General features: G+C 40.1%; 1 protein-coding gene across 1 annotated transcript in view; it reads left to right on the top strand.

Moving 5' to 3' along the window:
• The window catches only part of GOLGA1 (golgin A1), a 48,558-nt gene that overhangs the window by 6,452 nt on the left and 23,457 nt on the right, over positions 1-18,649 (top strand). Inside the window, exons 4-11 of the mRNA XM_086684005.1 lie at positions 1,301-1,391; positions 3,402-3,476; positions 4,422-4,519; positions 5,878-5,910; positions 8,852-8,980; positions 9,305-9,474; positions 9,954-10,065; positions 17,490-17,615. Of these exons, the coding sequence (XP_086540131.1) occupies positions 1,301-1,391; positions 3,402-3,476; positions 4,422-4,519; positions 5,878-5,910; positions 8,852-8,980; positions 9,305-9,474; positions 9,954-10,065; positions 17,490-17,615 (834 nt within the window). The remainder of the gene's footprint in view (positions 1-1,300; positions 1,392-3,401; positions 3,477-4,421; positions 4,520-5,877; positions 5,911-8,851; positions 8,981-9,304; positions 9,475-9,953; positions 10,066-17,489; positions 17,616-18,649) is intronic.

Below are 18,649 nucleotides of genomic sequence, written 5' to 3'. Positions count from 1 at the left end.
GCCCAGGTTCTTGTTTAATAAGTGGTGAAGACGGGACTTTAACCCAGGCCTTCCACCTCCAGAGACTGCTATAAACTTTACCAGGTCTCAGTCAATGTTGGATTGGGCAAGTGTCTAAATATTCTAAATAAATGGATATTTAAAGTGAATTTTTCAACCACCTTTAAAGTATAAGATGGGGAAACATGACTAAAAACTAGATGTTAGGTAATATTTTAAATTTTGTTAAGCATGATAATGGTACTGTGGTTATAAAGGAAAATGACCTTAAATTTTAGAAATGTTTTTCAAAGTATTTAGGATGAAATGTCATGTCTTATTTATAGTACCTCAGTAAAATAAAACTTAATGAAGGGAATATGGGGAAATTTTAGCAATTATTAAAGTAGGTGGAGAACATTCATGAAACCATTTTCCCTAGTCTTCTGTATTTTTAAAAATAAAAATTTTTACAATTGAAAGAAAAAAGTTACTTATTAGCAATAGTAAGCAGTATTCAAAGTAATAGGAATATTCACATATTTTAAAATAGATTGTTGGGGAAAATTGATGTCTCATTAATATATTGATTCTTGAATCCATACTACCTATTAAAGTTCTTGATGCATTTTAGGTAAAGATACTGAAACTTTTTTTTTAATTTTTTTTTTTAACGTTTATTTATTTTTGAGACAGAGAGAGACAGAGCATGAACAGGGGAGAGGCAGAGAGAGAGGGAGACACAGAATCCGAAACAGGCTCCAGGCTCTGAGCTGTCAGCACAGAGCCCGATGCGGGGCTCGAACTCACGGACTGTGAGATCATGACCTGAGCCGAAGTCGGACGCTTAACCGACTGAGCCACCCAGGCGCCCCTATACTGAAACTTTTTCAATGTCTGTGATCAGTTCTTTACCAGTCTTTGCTCCCTTGCTAAAGAACCTTCTCCATTTTATCCCAGGACTTTACCTTGGAAAAAATAAAGTGATTTTCTTTTTTTATCACTGAAAATATATTCTTTGTATTTTATGTACTTGGTGTGATATGACCACAATGGATTTGTTTATCACTGCTTATTGCAGTACCGCATACACACACACAAACATAATCTATCTGTTTAGCATCTGTCTCCTTCTAGTGTTGCTTCTTCTTTACAAGTAGATAGACTAGGGCCCAGGTACGTTAAGAGGCTCTTCAATGATCACAGTCAAAGTATAACCAAAGCTAACATAAGACTTACTGCTTTCTGGTTCAGTACTGGGGTCTCACACTGCAGAAAACCCAAGTATGAATATGACCTCTTCTTGTGTCAATTTCAACAGGCTTCCGATGGAAGCAGCTCCAGAGAAGATCTTTCATCTCAGCTTTTGAGAAGAAATGAACAGATACGGAAATTGGAAGCCAGACTTTCTGGTATGTCAGAGAACTCATAAAAAGCAAGCAAAGAAAACTTGCCTTGGTTAACTCTCTCTTTTTATAAAATAGCCATGTAGTATAACCTTATAGTTATGTTGACATATTTTCATGTATTTCTTAGTCACATTGGAGCAATTTGTACCCTTTTTGTTCCCTCCTTTTATTAGTGTACCGAATAGTGTAAATTCAAAACTGAGTTTTAAAGTTAAAAAAAAAAAAAAACCCAACAACTTAGGTTTTTCTGCTCCTGAGGTTTCTAGCCATGGATATCAAAGGTGTTAAAAGTGTATATAGACTAGCTATGACCATCTTTTACCCATTAGCATAGCCTACTTTCAGATGGAGAGGGGTAGGGAATAGTATTTATAGGGAATGGCCAATAGGTGGATTCTTCAGCACCAAAGAAGGTTTGGTGCTATGTGGTCACTTGCTACAGCTACATATCACCTGTGTAAATGTCATTCTGGGTCTTTAGGCCACTTTTCAATGATATTCAACACCTGTATAGAAGCTGTAACTCTCATTATGTCTTTTGTGTGCAGTTTACAGTTAACACAACTTCCGTCATATCCTTGCCTGACAGGGCATGTTTGTGATAGAGTTGTGAGTTCTTATTTTGGTTTCTGCCAGTGGATACATTTTGAAAGTTTCATCCTGTGAAGTGGTCAACGGCTTCTGTGTTTCTTTTTGTCCCTTGGCCTTATCCACATTTTTTTGGAGTGAAAGCAGTAGACTACAGAATTCGCCAAATCGTATGTGAAGTATTTGTGTGTGTGAGTTACCAAAGGTCCATAGCACAGCTCCCAGCTCCCAGTTGATCCATTATCTCATTTTGTCCTCACTGTAGCCTTATTAGGCTGAACGAGGTTAAGGTCACACAAGTAATAGTAGGTGGTAGAGCTGAGATCCAGACCCAGATTTGCTTGCTAGAGTCCATGCTCTTAACTACAGTCTTCCTTAAATTCAGTTGTGACCATCCTGTTATGCGTGCCTGTAAGTAGTATCAGTAACAGAGGTGAAATAACGTCACATTTCCTTAATGTTGGGGAGAAAGCTGTAAAATACCATGTGCCTTCCCTAATATAGAAGGAAGAATGGTTTAGGCTTGACTTAAGTTAGAGGAGGGACAGGGAAGAGAACGGACACTTAGCCCAGTTATGTCCTGAGTATTTTCCTCCGGGTTAAGTATGAATAACAAGGACAACAACATAGCAGCTACCTTTTATTGAGCACTGTGTATCAAGTGGTTCTGGCATGGAAAAATACCTAGTTTATTATCTAATTAAGACATCTAAAACACTTTGTTTATTAAGTGCATTTGAAGCAGGCACAATTAATATCATTTGATAAGTAAAGAAACTAATACTTAAGACCAATAATTTGCTTAAGGTCTCAGCTAAGGACTGACAGAGTTGGGATTTGAACTAAAGCTTGCCTACTTTTCCACTATTCCATACTATCTTCTTTGGCCACCCAGGTAATTAATTCTGACTTTCACCTTTAATATGGCATAGGAAGCTCAGTTTCTGTGTAGAAAAGAAGCTGACTTTTCTAGAGAATTAAGTACTTTCATGGTAAAGACCATACTGTGTAAGGTGTTTGCTATCGCCCTAACCATTGTTACTCAGTTGTATGGACTGTGAGCTAGTGAGTTCCCTTTGACCTCTCCTATTGCTAATACTGGAAGGGGAAATGAAAATTGAGACTGGAAATTAAATAATGAGCAGAGCATTTCTGATGACCAGTCCAGGCCCAGTTCTTGTTCCCTATCCAGGCTGAACAAATCTGCCTGTTTGTACGCACCATTAACACCGTGGATAGTTTGTACTATACCTGTTTGCCTGTGTTGTTCATTGTTAACGGGAGGCTGTCTGCCTAGCTTTCCTTAACAGCAATGGTTTTCAGGTTGAGAAAATCATCATCATTTTCACTCATTTTTTTGTTTAATTAACTTCCTTTCCTGATGTTTGTCCATTCCTGGTATGTGCGTCACCCTCCTCACCCAAGACTATGCTGAACAGGTCCGAAACTTGCAGAAGATAAAAGAGAAGCTTGAAATTGCGTTAGAAAAACACCAGGATTGTACGTATTTTTTTCCTGCTTTTTTTTCAATCTTCTTAGGGTTTATATATTTTTTTAAATGAAACAGTAGCGTATGGATAAGTTTGTCCTTCGTCATAACTCCAATCTTTGTAAGTGTACTTCTTAATCAGGTTGATATAACATTTGTCTGATATTTATAAACATACAGTTCCTATTTATGTTACATGATGGGCATGCTTCTTAGGAGAAGGTCATCGTGTGTATCAGCTTGTCTTCATCCAGCATATTGGCTGCCCTTTGATTTTAGTAAAATAGTGTGCCTGGCCCTTCGGCCTAGATTAGGAGACTGGTTTGAGCTGTAGCTTCATGCTGCTGCATTCAGTAATGGGGGGATATCTTAAGCTGTCATCACTCCTCCAACAATGGTACATATTGTTTAGTCTATCCTAACTTATATGTTCTCCTTTGGATTCAAGCCAAGAAAGATGCTAACAGAAATAGAAAGTTATTTTCTGTTGATGTAATATATACTAAAAAATTTTTAAAGGAAAACAAAGTGAAAGAAGGTTTTCTTCGTTTTGCTAAGTTTTTTAATTCTGAGAAAGTGGTAGTAATCAGCACTTAGCAAAGGCATTATTGTTTTCTGGCAACCTACTCAAATCATGTTCTGTCATTGTGCCATTGAAAAAGTTACCTTTTGGCATCTTCCTAAATGTATATATGTGCTTATTACAAAAACAAAGCAATAGAAAGCAAATAATAATAATAATAATAATAATAATAATAATAATAATGCCAGCAACAAAAACAACTGTGGTCCAAAAGATTCTGGGAAAGTTGAGATGGATCAGGTTTTTCCCAGTCTCGTTATTCACTTACGTGACCTAGATCTTTTTTGTTAGGTGACAATTGTAATCACTGGGCTATTTGTCATGCCGTTTCTGAAATATTTCCATATCTCAAATAGAGCCTCTTTGTTAACAGCTTCCATGCGGAAATTTCAAGAGCAGAATGAGACATTCCAAGCCAACAGAGCCAAAATGGCAGAAGGACTGGCTTTGGCATTAGCCAGAAAGGACCAGGTATTTTATATGTGACGCCCAAGACTGGTGGAAAGATTTCACTTCGTGACATGATTTCAAAAATCATGAAATAAACCTGGTAGAAAATATTTATAGTCTAGGAGAGAAGTTGTAATCATGAAATGCATCCGGAATGTGAGAATGCATCCAGAATATCATTCTATCATTCTGTGTAGCTTTGTAAAAGGGAGAGGGAAATCATGTGTCCTAATCTGGTGGCATATCCCAAGAGAAGGAAAACGGTCTCTGTCCTCTAAAAACCTGTCTCAAAGCCTAGTCCCCAAATATGATAAATCGTGGAAAATGCTATCAAGCTAGCCAGCTTCTATGATGTACATAGTTCTTAACAACCTCTCTTCCCCAGTTTCTTCAACCCCAGTGAGCTAGACAGAAAAGAACTCCTGTAATCTCACTAGAACCATTCATTGACAGAGGCTGGAATAAGAAAGGAAAATAGTACTATTACTAACTGTTATAATAATTATGAAGAGTATTTCATTTAGTGGCATTTTAAGATAAACATCAAGATATTATGATAATCTTGATTTATTAAGACAGGGTCAATTTATGATGTTTCACTTAAGAAAATATATAATTCATCTACAGTAGGTGGGTGGTTGGCTTGTTGGTTGGTTTTAAAGTGAGTATCCATCATCTGGGACATTTGCTAGCCAGAAAAAGACCTCATTCCCAATACTTAGTGGATAACTATGGTATGAATGTATATAAATGAAGAAATCATCTAAAATTGGTGGATTCTGATTGTAGACAGTTGGAATATGGCTTTTTATACAAATGGTGATTTTTACTCCTGTTCTCTGATTTGTGAATAAGGGGCATAATCCTTTTACCTTTAACTTATGCCTTATACCAAACACCATAAAACATACTGGTAAAATCAAGATAAGAAGGAAAATAATGATTAGGGGCTGGTGAAGACCGTCCCCCTCAACTTCAGTAAATTAATTTCTAAACATCAGTTATAGAGTTACCAACTCAGCTGGTCCCAGCTACCCACTCCCAAGAAATAATAACAATACTCATGGAAAAACACGTAGGAATAAACTGAAAAGCTGCATCAGAACACCACATTACAGCTTTGTTTGGTGCTCTACTTAGTAAAAATCTGCAGGCTTGTATTTGTGTTCTAGAATTTTTTATAAAATTCATTTTCTTCTCCTTTTAGGACTCTTGGCTTTCTTAAAGTAAGCCAACTTTATGGGACTTTTTTTTAATTTGCTGTTTTGGTTGGTTGCTTGCTTGTTTTTCAGGGGGAATTAGGTGGTTTTGCTTTCTGAAAATCTTTGTTACTGATAGTCTTCTCTGGAAACTGTACTTTTTTTGTTGTTTTGTTTTAGGAATGGTCAGAAAAAATGGATCAGCTTGAAAAGGTTAGTTCATCTTTTATTTTTGTCTCACTATGAATGTTGGCTTCTTGGGGCTTAGAAAATGGTTTCTCCAGTACCCAGTGTACAGATTGCTCTACCACCTCTTGGACTCAAGGTCCTGGATAATTAGACACTAACTTGAAAAGCTCATGCGTTCTCCTTTCTGGATGGGCATGCTGGATATCTTTTGTTTTCCCCTCGCAATATCCGCTCCACCCCTCTCTTACCTTTTTCTGTGTACCTGAAGGCTGTTAGAAACTGCATCAGCAGGGCTCCTTTGCCCTCTGGCTTCCGATTGGGTTCTGCCAGTGGGGAACTCCAAAAGACCGACGGGCAGAAGAAGAGTGTGGTCGGAAGGCTTTTATTCCTCCAGCCTTCTCCATGTGGGATCCATCCAGGTTGGTTGCGTCCCATGACCAAAGGTCACAGCTTCAGTTGGATATCCCGGGGTCTCTTGGAATCTCCTCGTCCCTTTGCCCCTTCATGCCCAACTGTTACTAGCGCATTATCTCTTTGGGTTTTCTTATCTCACCCACAGCTTTGAAAAGTCCCTTTATTAAACTCCTCTCAAAATACTCCATTTGCGACTGCCATCTGTTTCCGACTGGGGCCCTAATTGGCACTGTGGTAACATTAGGAATTCTTTTTGAAGAGGCAATGAGAAGGAGGGCATTTTTCAAGGCTCAGCGTTAAGTAGATAAGAGCACTTCTTGACTAAACACGATGAGGAAAATTGATTACTTTAGCACCATAGCTTGTGTAACACTGTGTAGGTGCTTAACATAATGTCTTCCTGGCTCCCAGACATGAACAGGAAGATGAAGCTTCAAGCCTACAGTTAGAAAAACATTTTAATTTCAAAATCAGCCCCCTCAGCCCAAATTATATGCTGCTACCTAATTCACTTTTTCGTTTTCATTGAATACTCCTAAGTTACTCTTCGTGGTAGAAAAATTATTTCTTAGACTGATTGATTCAGTTGCACAATATATTTACTGTTTATTTTATTAAACAGGTGAGTTTTATTGTTGCTACATTCTCGGGAGAAAACACCAAGTTAAACCAGCAATTTCGTGTGTCTGTTCTGTAGAAATCTGATTATCAAGCTATCAGTTAAAAAATGCTTGACCAGAATGCCTGGGTGGCTCAGTCAGTTAAGCTTCCGACTTGGGCTCAGGTCATGATCTCACAGTTCATGGGTTTGAGCCCCGAGTTAGGCTCTGTGCTGACAGCTCAGAGCCTGGAGCCTGCTTCAGATTCTGTCTCCCTCCCTCTACCCCTCCCCCTTCTCACACTCTGTCTCTTTCTCAAAAATATATATTAAAAAAAAATCTGAACGTGGTATGAATGATAGTCTTCTTAAATATGGAAGTATGGGTTAGGTTCAAGTGTTCTAAACTCCAAAGATTGTAGCAATTGAAATTCTCATTGATTTCTTTTTAAATTATGGTACAGGGAGATACATGTAGGACTGAACTAAATAAAACCTACTTCCGCTCACTGGGGCGAGCCCCTACCCCCACTACTCCCCCACCCAAGGAGGGATTGAGAAATATTTTAGACCCAGAAAGAGCAATGAGACATCTATGTAGGTCTTTGAAGCCTGTAATTTTTGGAAATGTTATTTTTAGACTGTTTTGATTTCTTTTCAATCAAGAATTGGAAACTGCAGCGGCAGGGTTTGTCCTTAAGAGAATCTATCTTGGGAAGCGGTTATTTAGTAGATTGTAACCTGCTGACACCAGTCACAGTCATGTCTAACTTTTGTTGATGTCCTAACTGAAATTGCTAACTGATACCAGTTCTACTTAAATGCATCTCATTTTTTCAGAGTATTCAGCCTTACTCTATAGTGATTCACACCATTCAGCGAGTTCACTATGTCACTTGAAAATAGATGTGTAACATGGATATCTGTAATTTCTTTTTTTTTTTTTATTTTGTTAACGTTTTTTTTTTGAGACAGAGAGAGACAGAGCATGAACGGGAGAGGGTCAGAGAGAGAGGGAGACACAGAATCTGAAACAGGCTCCAGGCTCTGAGCTGTCAGCACACAGCCCGACATGGGGATCGAATTCATGGACCGAGAGATCATGACCTGAACCGAAGTCGGACGCTTAACCGACTGAGCCACCCAGGTGCCCCTCTGTAATTCCTGATCAAACTTAAGAACTTTAAAGTGTTAAGTAATGGTTCCTCTTGTTCCCTTTATTCACAGGTGTCATTTAAAACATTTGTTTTTGGGGGGCACGTGGCTGGCTTAGAGCGTGTAACTCTGGATCTCAGGGTCATGAGTTTGAGCCCCATACTGGCTGTAAAGTTTACTTAAAAAAAGAAGGAGAATTTTTTTTTAAAAACATATTTATTGGGGCGCCTGGGTGGCGCATTCGGTTGAGCGTCCGACTTCAGCCAGGTCACAATCTCGCGGTCCGTAAGTTTGAGCCCCGAGTCGGGCTCTGGGCTGATGGCTCAGAGCCTGGAGCCTGTTTCCGATTCTGTGTCTCCCTCTCTCTCTGCCCCTCCCCCGTTCATGCTCTGTCTCTCTCTGTCCCAAAAATAAATAAACGTTGAAAAAAAAAATTTTTTTTAAAACATATTTATTTTTAACTTAAATTTGTAGATAAGGCCATTTTGGTCCTATCACTGTAAAGCTTACCATTATCTAAAATTGTCTACTGACAAGAGATTTTTTTAATGGTGTTTATTTATTAAGGATTTTGCTGGGGGTACTTGGCCGGCTCAGTCGGAGGAGGGTGTGACTCTTTATCTCGGAGTCACAAGTTTAAGCTCCATGTTGGGTATAGAGAATACTTAAAATCTTAGGGGGAAAAAATCTCCTGAATAAAAATAAAAACACTGTGTAGATTAAAAAAAAAATCTGCTTATATAATATGGATTTCTGGTGTCTTAATTGCCTGAGATGATGTCTTCTTCCTCTAAATAGGAGAAAAGGTTTCTGACAGCTCAATTACAGGAAATGAAGAACCAGAGTTTGAATCTTTTCCAAAGGAGGGATGAAATGGATGAATTAGAGGGGTTCCAGCAGCAGGAACTAAGTAAAGTAAAGCACATGGTACGCATTTTTGTTTTCATAGCTAAATACTGAATAGATGATTAATTACTCTGGTTTTACTAGTCCTCACTCTCTAATGACTGAGAAACATACCCTAGTAGTCTTTGATATTAATCATAGTTGTATGTTTTTCAATTTATTATAATGGGAAGGTTCTGTTTGAAATGCGTTCCCTTTTTCTTTTTTTACTACTGGGCATTTAAGTCCCCTTATAAGCTCACAAAAATGTTATAAAAGTTTGGCTTGTTGATCCCTGTTTTTAAAAATATGTCTTAGTAGTATTTCTTCGTAGTGGCCTAATGAAACTTTATATCTTTGTATCAGCTTTTAAAAAAAGAGGAAAGTCTGGGGAAAATGGAGAAAGAGTTGGAGGCGCGAACCAGAGAACTTACTCACATCCAGGAAGAGTTGATGACCTCCAATCAGATGTCTTCAGACTTAAGCCAGAAGCTAGAAGAATTGCAGAGACGCTACTCAGCGCTGGAAGAACAGAGGTTCTTGCTTGGTCTGTGGGGCCCATGGGAAGCGGTGTTAGTGTAGCTCTGGCTATAGCTCGCCTGCCTTTCCCCACTGTTCATTGCAACACTTTCTGATCTCAGTTCTGGCAAAGGCTTCTGGATTGTCCTTACCAGCCCAGGGCTCAGGACCCTCTACCTCCCCCACCCTAAACCTTTATTCCCCTTCACCTGCCTAAGCTCAGCTTCCAAGCTTACCAAGCAATTAAGTATGTTTTTGTTTCTAAGCTATTGAGTAACCAAAGGCAGACTGGGATTTTTTGCTTAAACCTGGGTGGGATTTTTCTCTTTGGGCTTCTACCTCAGAAAGAGCCAAGGAGTCTTCTCCATTGATAATCTTCACGTGGCTAACGTTTGCAGCCCTGACATATAAAAAGCCATCTGTATTTTTCCTGTCAGAAAGTGTCCTTTAGATGAGATTTCCAAATGTGTTTATTGTCTGCTTTCTTTCAATGAAGGGATCATGTGACAGCTTCAAAAACAGGTGCAGAAAATAAGATCGCAGCCCTGGAGCAAAAGGAACAAGAGCTCCAAGTATCCATTCAGCAGCTTTCCATGGATTTGCAGAAGGTAAGTAGAGTACTAGGAGCGGATCCAGGATTCATGAATGGGGTAGAAACTAAATCTGTCAGAAATTTCAGTCTCAGGGTGGCAGCTGAAACTTCTATTTCTCATGCTGTCTGCACTGCCCTACTTCCTGGTCTAGCCAGGGTACATTCCCATGTAAGTGGCCACATGGCTGAACAAAGGTTGCTTAACAGAAGAGGTCAGTATTGTACTGGCAGGAATTCTCAAAGCACACGATTTGATCTGCTCACATTTGTTCTAAAGTACTACATGGTGGGCCTCAAGCATAAGAAGATGCAACCATCATGGATGATGGGGCCTAATGCAGTTTGTTCAGAATGATAGTCATTACACTTCATTTGTTCATTTGGCCAACATTTATTGCCTTCCTATTACAGGCGTGTGCTAAGCTTGAGACTATAAAGAAGAAGAATAAAAAATATTATTATTGACTATAGAGTAGTGTTTCTCAGTGGTATGTTTCTTCTCATCATTTTGAATAGAATAATTGTATTGTATGATTGTCCCTTGCATTGCAGGACATTTAGCTTTCTGGCCCCTGGGTTCTTAATGCCAGCAGCATCCTTCAGGCATTGACAATCCAGCCCTTCCCATCATATGACAGAACATCCCCTGGCAGGTGGTACCACAGACTCTACCCTCATCCCTTGAGAACTGCTAATCTCAAGTGCAACAAAGACTTAACAGCATCTATTTGTGTAAATAGGAGTCTTCGCATACCTACAGGTACCCAAATGGAACCTGAGAGAGGTTATATACTTTGTTCAAGAATTTAAAACTAAGTCACAATAAGTGACAAAGCTGGATTCTAACCCAAGTCTTACTCCAAAACTCATGCTTGTGCTACTGGACTTTGTTGCCTCACCCAGTAAACAGACCTTACATAAATGAATGAGTGTGATATAAGGTCTCTACCCTCAGTGAACTGAAAATCTAGAGACTTAGTGTTTTCTCTCAGGAACTTACAGTTTCATTACAGAACTCAAACCTCCTGTGACCACAAGAAAAGAAATTCTCAACTCAGCAAGTCCCAAATAAGTGACATAGGTTTTCCATTGCAAAAGATAGGCCATAGGGAGAGTATGTTTCCAGCACAGGAGTCAAGGAACTCTTCCTGGAGGAACTGGAATTTCAAAGATGGGTAGTACAGCAGGAGGCAGAGAAAGCAGAAGGGCACAGAACATATGGAAGTACCGGAGATAACACACAAATTTTGGGACTCAAGAGACACTTTGATATCAATTAGAACCATCTGTCCATTTCAGGGGCGGCTGGGTGGCTCAGTTGGTTGAGCATCTGACTTCGGCTAAGGTCGTGATCTCACATTGAGCTTAGGTGCCACATCGGGCTCTGTGCTGACAGCTTGGAGACTGGAGCCTGCTTAGGATTTTGCATCTCTGCTCCTCCCCCACTTGCACTGCCCCTCTCTCTCTCTCCCTCTCTCTCTCTCTCTCAAAAATAAACAAACATTGAAAAAAATCCATCCATTTCATAATTGGAAAAACTAATTTTTTAGATTGTGGTTATACTAATAAGTTCTCTCATTCATTCTAAAAATATGATTTGAGCCTTACTGTGTGCCAGGTTCAGTGCTCTGTGCTGAGTGTTAGAAACAGTGTGATGAACAGGGGCGCCTGACTGGCTCAGTCAGTGGAATGTGTGGCTCTTGATCTCAGGTTGTGGGTTCAAGCCACACGGGGGGTGTAGAGATTACTTAAAAATAAAATCTTTAAAAAAAGAAACACCGTGGTGAGCAAGACAGATACCGCACTTGCCTTTGTGGAACTTCTAGTCTAGAGGGGAAGTCAGATGTTAATCGGTAATATATACATAAATATATAATTACAAACCCTGATGCATGCAGTGAAGCAAAACTACAGGATATTGTGGCATCTTTTAATGGCATCAGATTAGCCTTGGGGGTCAAACAAGTATTTCCTTTGAGGAAGTAACACTTCAGCTGCGGAGGGGGAGAGACAGTGGGAGAGAATTTTAAGCAAGGAGCAGTATGAACCAGAAACCCAGAAACCTTGAGGCAGGAAAAGGATTAGCACATTCAGGGAACTGGAAGAAAGAACACAGAGGAGAATGGAGGATTCTCCTCCATTGCTACTGCAATGGACCTACTTGCTACTGCAATGGATGTAGAAGAGGAGCAAGAGAAAAGTTTTGGTGATGGTTTCGGGTTTCTGGAGTGATCGACTGAGTGGCTGATAGTGTCAGTCATTGGGCTAAGAGCACCAGAGGAAGGACAGTTTTATCATGAAGATCATGAGTTTGGAGTCCATTGTTTTGTTTATCATTATTGAATAGATGTAACATTTACAAAGATAAGTAAGGTAGAGAGTATAACAAGTCAGTGAACCCCTATGTAGCTAACCCCCAGGTTAAAAAGAGTAATATGTTTATCTTTGAGGTTCCCCATGTGCTATTCACTGTTCCCTCCCATTCCTTTTTCTTTTTTTTTTTTTTTTTTAAATTTTTTTTTTTTTTTTTTCAACGTTTATTTATTTTTGGGACAGAGAGAGACAGAGCATGAACGGGGGAGGGGCAGAGAGAGAGGGAGACACAGAATCAGAAACAGGCTCCAGGCTCTGAGCCATCAGCCCAGAGCCCGACGCGGGGCTCGAACTCACGGACCGCGAGATCGTGACCTGGCTGAAGTCGGACGCTTAACCGACTGCGCCACCCAGGCGCCCCTCTTTTTTTTTTTAATTTAATATTTTTAAAGTTTATTTATTTTAAAGTTTATTTATTACTTATTTATTTTGAGAGAGAGAGACAGAGTGAGGAAGGGAGGGCAGAAAGAGGGAGAGACAGAACCCCAAGCAGGCTCTGGGCTGTCAGTGCTGAGACTGATGTGGGGCTCGAACCCACAAACTGTGAGATCATGACCTGAGCCAAGATCAAGAGTAGGATGCTTAACCAACTGAACCATCCAGGCACCCCTCCTTTTTCTAAGTAAACACTATCTAGAAACTTCCATTAGTTTTATAGAACAATGGAAGAAACTTCCATTTTGTTTTATAATTTTACCATTATTTTATCCCTAAACAGTATATATCTTCTTTTGTTTCTCATGCACATTAAAATTATATAAATCATCGTGTAGGTATTCTTCTAAACCTTGTTTTTTGTGCTCAACATTGTATTCCTAAAAAACTTTCATATGGGTACATGCTGCTATAACTTGTTCTTTTCTCAGCTACATACTATGAAGTTACCAAAATTTATCCATCTTATTGACAGTCAACATTGGGGTATTTCTGGTCTTTTGCTCTCACATACAAGGCTGCTATGAGCTTTCATCCACCTGTGCAGGTTATTCTAGGGCATATTTAAGATATGGAAAGTTTGGGGGTTTTTGGCTGGCTCAGTCAGTGGAACATGCCACACATTGGGTGTAGAGATTATGGGACATCTTAAGGGACATCTGGGTAGCTCAGTTGGTTAAGCATTCGACTTCAGCTCAGGTCATGGTCTCACAGTTCGTGAGTTCAAGCTCCTCATCAGACTCTGTGCTGACAGCGTGGAGCCTGCTTGGGATTCTCTCCCTCTCTCTCTGCTCCTCCCCTCCTTGTTCTCTCTCTCTCTTTCTCCCTCTCCCCCTCCCTTTCTCTCCCTCTCTTTCCCTCTCTCTCCCTCTCTCTCTCTTTCAAAATGAACTTAAAAATATTTTTTAAAAAATTACTTTTTGTATTTGTTGCTGGCCTATAGAAATATTATTTTTGTATATTGTTTTGTACAACTTATTAGCTCTTATTAAGCTTAATAACTAACGTACAGATGTTTTTTAGTTTCTTGAATAGCAGTCATCTGTGAATAATGATGGTTTTGTTTGTTTCAAATTCTTATACCTTTTATTTCTTTGTCTTACTCTGTTATTTGTTTTCTTATTGTTGAATTGTAAGAGTTTCTTTTACATTTTGGATAGCACTTCTTTATCAGATGTGTCTTTTGCAAATATTTTCTCTAATCTGTGGCTTGATTTCTTATTCTCTTGACATTGTCTTTAGCAGAGTAGACATTTCTAATGTTGATGAAGTCTGTTTATCAATTATTTCTTTCATGCATCACACCCTTGGTGGTATATTTAACAAATAATTGCTATCCCCATGGTCATCTAGGTTTTCTCCTTGTGTTATCTTCTATGAGTTTTATAGTTTTAAGTTTGACATTTATATCTGTGATACAATTTGAGTTAATTTTTATGAAGGTTGTAAGGTTTCTATGTCTAGATTCATTTTTTTTCATATGGATGTCCCATTTGTTCCAGCACCATTTGGTGAAGAGGCTGTCTTTGCTTTATTGTATTGCCTTTGCTTCTTTGTCAAAGATCAGTCAAGTTATTTATGGGCATCTATTTCTGGGCTCTCTATTCTGTTTCATTGATCTATTCTTTTTTTTTTTTTTTAATTTTTTTAAAAATGTTTTTATTTATTTTTGAGACAGAGAGAGACAGAGCACAAGCAGAGGAGGGGCAGAGAGAGAGAGAGAGACACAGAATCTGAAGCAGGCTCCAGGCTCCAAGCTGTCAGCACAGAGCCTGACGCAGGGCTCGAACTCATGGGCTGTGAGATCATGACCTGAGCTGAAGTCGGACGCTTAACCAACTGAGCCACCCAGGCGCCCCAATTTGTTCTTTTACCAATATCATCCTGTCTTGATTATTATAGTTTCATAGTAAGTCTTGAAGTCGCCTAGCATCAGTCTTCCAACTTTGTTCTTCTCCTTCAGTATTGTGTTGGCTCTATTGTGGGTCTTTTGCATCTCCATATAAATTTTAAAATCATTTTGTTGATATCCATAAAATAACTTGCTGGGATTTTGGTTGGTATTGCATTGAATCTATAGGTCAAGTTGGGAAGAACCGATATCTTAACAATATTGAGTCTTCCTATCCATTAAAATGGACTCTCATTCCATTTATTTAGTTCTGTTTTGTTTTTTTATTTCATCAAAGTTTTGTAGTTTTTCTCATATAGGTCTTGTACATATTTTATTAGACTTATACCTGAGTATTTCATTTTAGGGTGCTAATGTAAATGGTATTGTGTTTTTAATTTCAGATTCCACTTTTTTATTGTTGGTACATAGAAAAGCAGTTGACTTTTGTATAACAACCTTGTATCCTGCAACCATTCTATAATCACTTGTTATTTCTGGGAGGGTTTTTTTTGCCAGTTTATTTGGATTTTCTACATTAATGATCATGTCGTCTACTAACAAAGACAGTTTTGTTTTCCTTACCAACGTATGTACTTATATTTCCTCTTCTTGCCTTATTACATTAGCAAGGACTTTTTTTTTTTTTTTTTAACATTAGCAAGGACTTCTAATACAATGTTGGAAAGGACTAATGAGAGGAGACATCCTTGCCTTATACCTGATCTTAGTGGAAAAGCTTTGAGTTTCTCATCATTAAGTATAATGTTAGCTGTAACATATAAGGTGTTGGGGGCCTGAAATAAAGCAGCCAGAGTGGAGGGGAGGATCCATGTAGGATATGGCACACAAGAAGACTAAACAGAAATTGTAACTGATTCTTTTTCTGTCCCTAATTTTGCCTAACACCAAAACTTGTTTGGTCTTCGGTTTTCACTATAAAGAGTCACCTATATATCTCAAGTTCATATTGATATGTAGTAGAATGAGTACAGGCTTTGGCTGCAGAAGACCTGAGTTTGAATCTTTAATTTCACAATAAGGTGTGCGCTTTTGGGCTATTTTCTAAGCTTCAGTTTCCTTATAAATGGACACAGTGAAGGGTGGCCGTAAGGACCAGGGATGATGGGAAGTGCTTACTCACGTTCTGCAGACTACAGCTGCCACTGCTGCACTCTGCTATACTTTCTGATTATTGCATTATTAGTAAGAGACCCCTCATGATTGGTCGTCATGGCCAAACTGTTTTTTCTTTCTCTCTCTCCCTCTGGCCAGACATCTGAGTCACAGACGTGGGAGTTGTCTTTACCTCTTTTCCCGGCTTTGTGGTCATGCTGAACTTGTCCGGCACCTCTTTGCATGTGCTGTTCTTTACCCAGAATGCTTGTTCCTCTTTCACCCCCCTTCTACCTGATCTGGATACGCCTGATGTGATTTCCCCCGTTAATCCCTCCTTTCTCTGATATCTCATAGCACCTTATATGTCCCTCTGTTGCAGTATGATTGTATTGTTTTATAATTGATTGCATGTGTATGTGTCTTCACCACCAGCCACCATCTGTGGATCAGGAACTGTGTCTGGTTGTATCCTCAGAAGGCAACATACGGTATAGACTTGATAAAAGTTTATTGAACTATGGAACCTTGAATCCATGCTTCAAACTTCTCCTCTACTACCTATGCCATCACCCCTGTGAGACTGTAGAATGGCAAGTGTTTCTTCCTAAAACCCTAAGCCCAAGTTGCTACATTTTATTCTGAGGAGAGATTGACTGAGTTCTAAGCTGAACATGAAAGTCTGTAGCTTGAAATGGAGCAACAGAAGCATTAAGTAGGGGATTTTGAGGAAGCAGAGTATCCGTGAGGATGTACAAGTCTTCATAGTAAGATGTTGATGCTGTACGAACTTTTTGAAGAGAGGAGAATGGGCAACCTCAGTGAATACAAGGACCACTAGGGATCTAAGAACTTGTGTGTTCAAAGTTTCCTGGATCCTCTGTTGAACCCAAGTCCCAACCCGTTGCCACCACCACTAACTACCATCATTGCTAAAGGGATAGACTGAAAGGAGGATAGCTGTTGGTCTGGGGCTAGGGTGTGAGATGCACAATGGATCTGCCCTGGTCCCTGTGCTGGGAGGCCAGGGTGAATGTCATCCTGTGTTTTAGAAGTTCTCTCTTAGGCCTTCATTAAGGCAGCTATGTTGGCATCCTTACTCCTTCATCCAGCCCCATGTGTCCAGAAACATTGTTCTCTTTGGTCGTTTGTAGAGCTTATGGGGTCCTTCTTGAGTGGGATTAGCTCTGCCAAGTTCGGCATGTGAGCTAAAATTGTTGTGGGCCCTATTGGACTCTAGATTAATAGGATTAAACGTGTGCTTGATGAGAGTAAAAGGTTGTACATCATGACAGTATAATCTGATTGTCTTAAAAAGGAGGCGCATCTTCTCAGCGTCCTGGGTGCATTCCACTAAGGGAATAGCCTTGTTCCTTCCCGCATTGTCAATTGCTTACGTTGTATGAACGATTGATTACCTCTTGCGGTGCTCAGTCTGAACCAGTGCCTGGGTGGTGCTGGCTCCTGATCTTGCATCTTCTGTGTCCCTTTTCAAGGAAGATATCTTGGCTGTTTGTTCTTCTGAGAGGCAGTTGAGAACAGAATTTCGGGGAAACATAATCCAAGAGGAGACAGGAAATGGGAGAGGGGTCATAGAGTAACGTAATCTCTGCTTTCACTTGCAGGCCACCGCTGATACTCAAGAAAAAGAAAAACTCATCACACACTTGCAGGAGAAAGTCTCATCCTTGGAGAAGAGACTAGAGCAGAACCTGTCAGGAGAAGAACACGTGCACGAGCTCCTGAAAGAGGTAGCTGGCTCTGTTAGGGCAGCCACTGCTGGGAAGGGAATGGTAACACCGGAGATTTCATGCAGTCACAAAGCTGCAGGGCCAGAGTCCACAAGCAGCCGGGTGGGAGAGCGCTCTCTCCAACTTTTGATTGTCCTGCTTCCAGCAAAAACAGCCCTGTCACCCATGTGTACCGTGCTTCATTCAGAGATGCTTGTGAATGAACAGCATCCCTCCCAATCGCCAATAAACTCCACCGGTGATATATGCCACTTGGGCTATCTTATCTTACCGCCCTGTTCTCTTCCACCTTTTTGCACTTTCCGGTGGCCAAGGAAAATTTTTACCATCTGCCTATGATGTGAACAAGAATGGCCTTCAGCAGTGAGGGGACTCTCCTTCGCTGAGGGAGGCTGTTCAGCGGACTGGCCTTTTGCCCAGTGGTGTAGGTGAACTCACTTTCTCATCAGGCCTGAGCCCACTGTCTGCCCATATCCTACCCCTCCTTCCCTTTGTATCCCAGTGACTGGCCTCACCATGACAGAGGTGGCACGGCCAAGACCTTGGGCCCAGATTAGACCCTCCCTGTCTGTCTGCACTTAGTTTCAACTAAATATCTCCATCTCCACTGCCACCGTCGTCCTTCATGGCTTCCAATTGCTCTAGCTGAGTTCATATCGGAAGTCTCCAGCCTGCCCTACCCAAAATAAGTCTGTCCTTCACCCCTGACAGTCTTCCACGCTCCCTGCCTAACTGATATTCCTGACTGCCTCATTCCCTTAACCATTTTCCCCAGCTCCCCTACAGTCTACAAGTGTGTATACCCTGGGTTCTGGAGTGTATTGATTTCTAGAATCAGACTGCATAGGTTTGTGTCTTGCCTGTTCTACTTACCAGTTTGTGACTTAGAGCAAGTAACTTAATCTCTTTGTGTTTGTTTTCTCCTCTTTGAAATAGGGTTGATAATTGTACCAGACAAATAGAATTGTTAGGGTTCAAGGAGTTACAGTATGTGAAGTGCTCAGAATGAAGCTCTAGAACATAAGTCTCAATGT

This window comes from Puma concolor, chromosome D4, assembly GCF_028749965.1.
Source record: "Puma concolor isolate L17-30 chromosome D4, mPumCon1.1.hap2, whole genome shotgun sequence".
Taxonomy (NCBI): Eukaryota; Metazoa; Chordata; class Mammalia; order Carnivora; family Felidae; genus Puma; species Puma concolor.
This window is presented reverse-complemented; position numbering and strand designations above follow the sequence as displayed.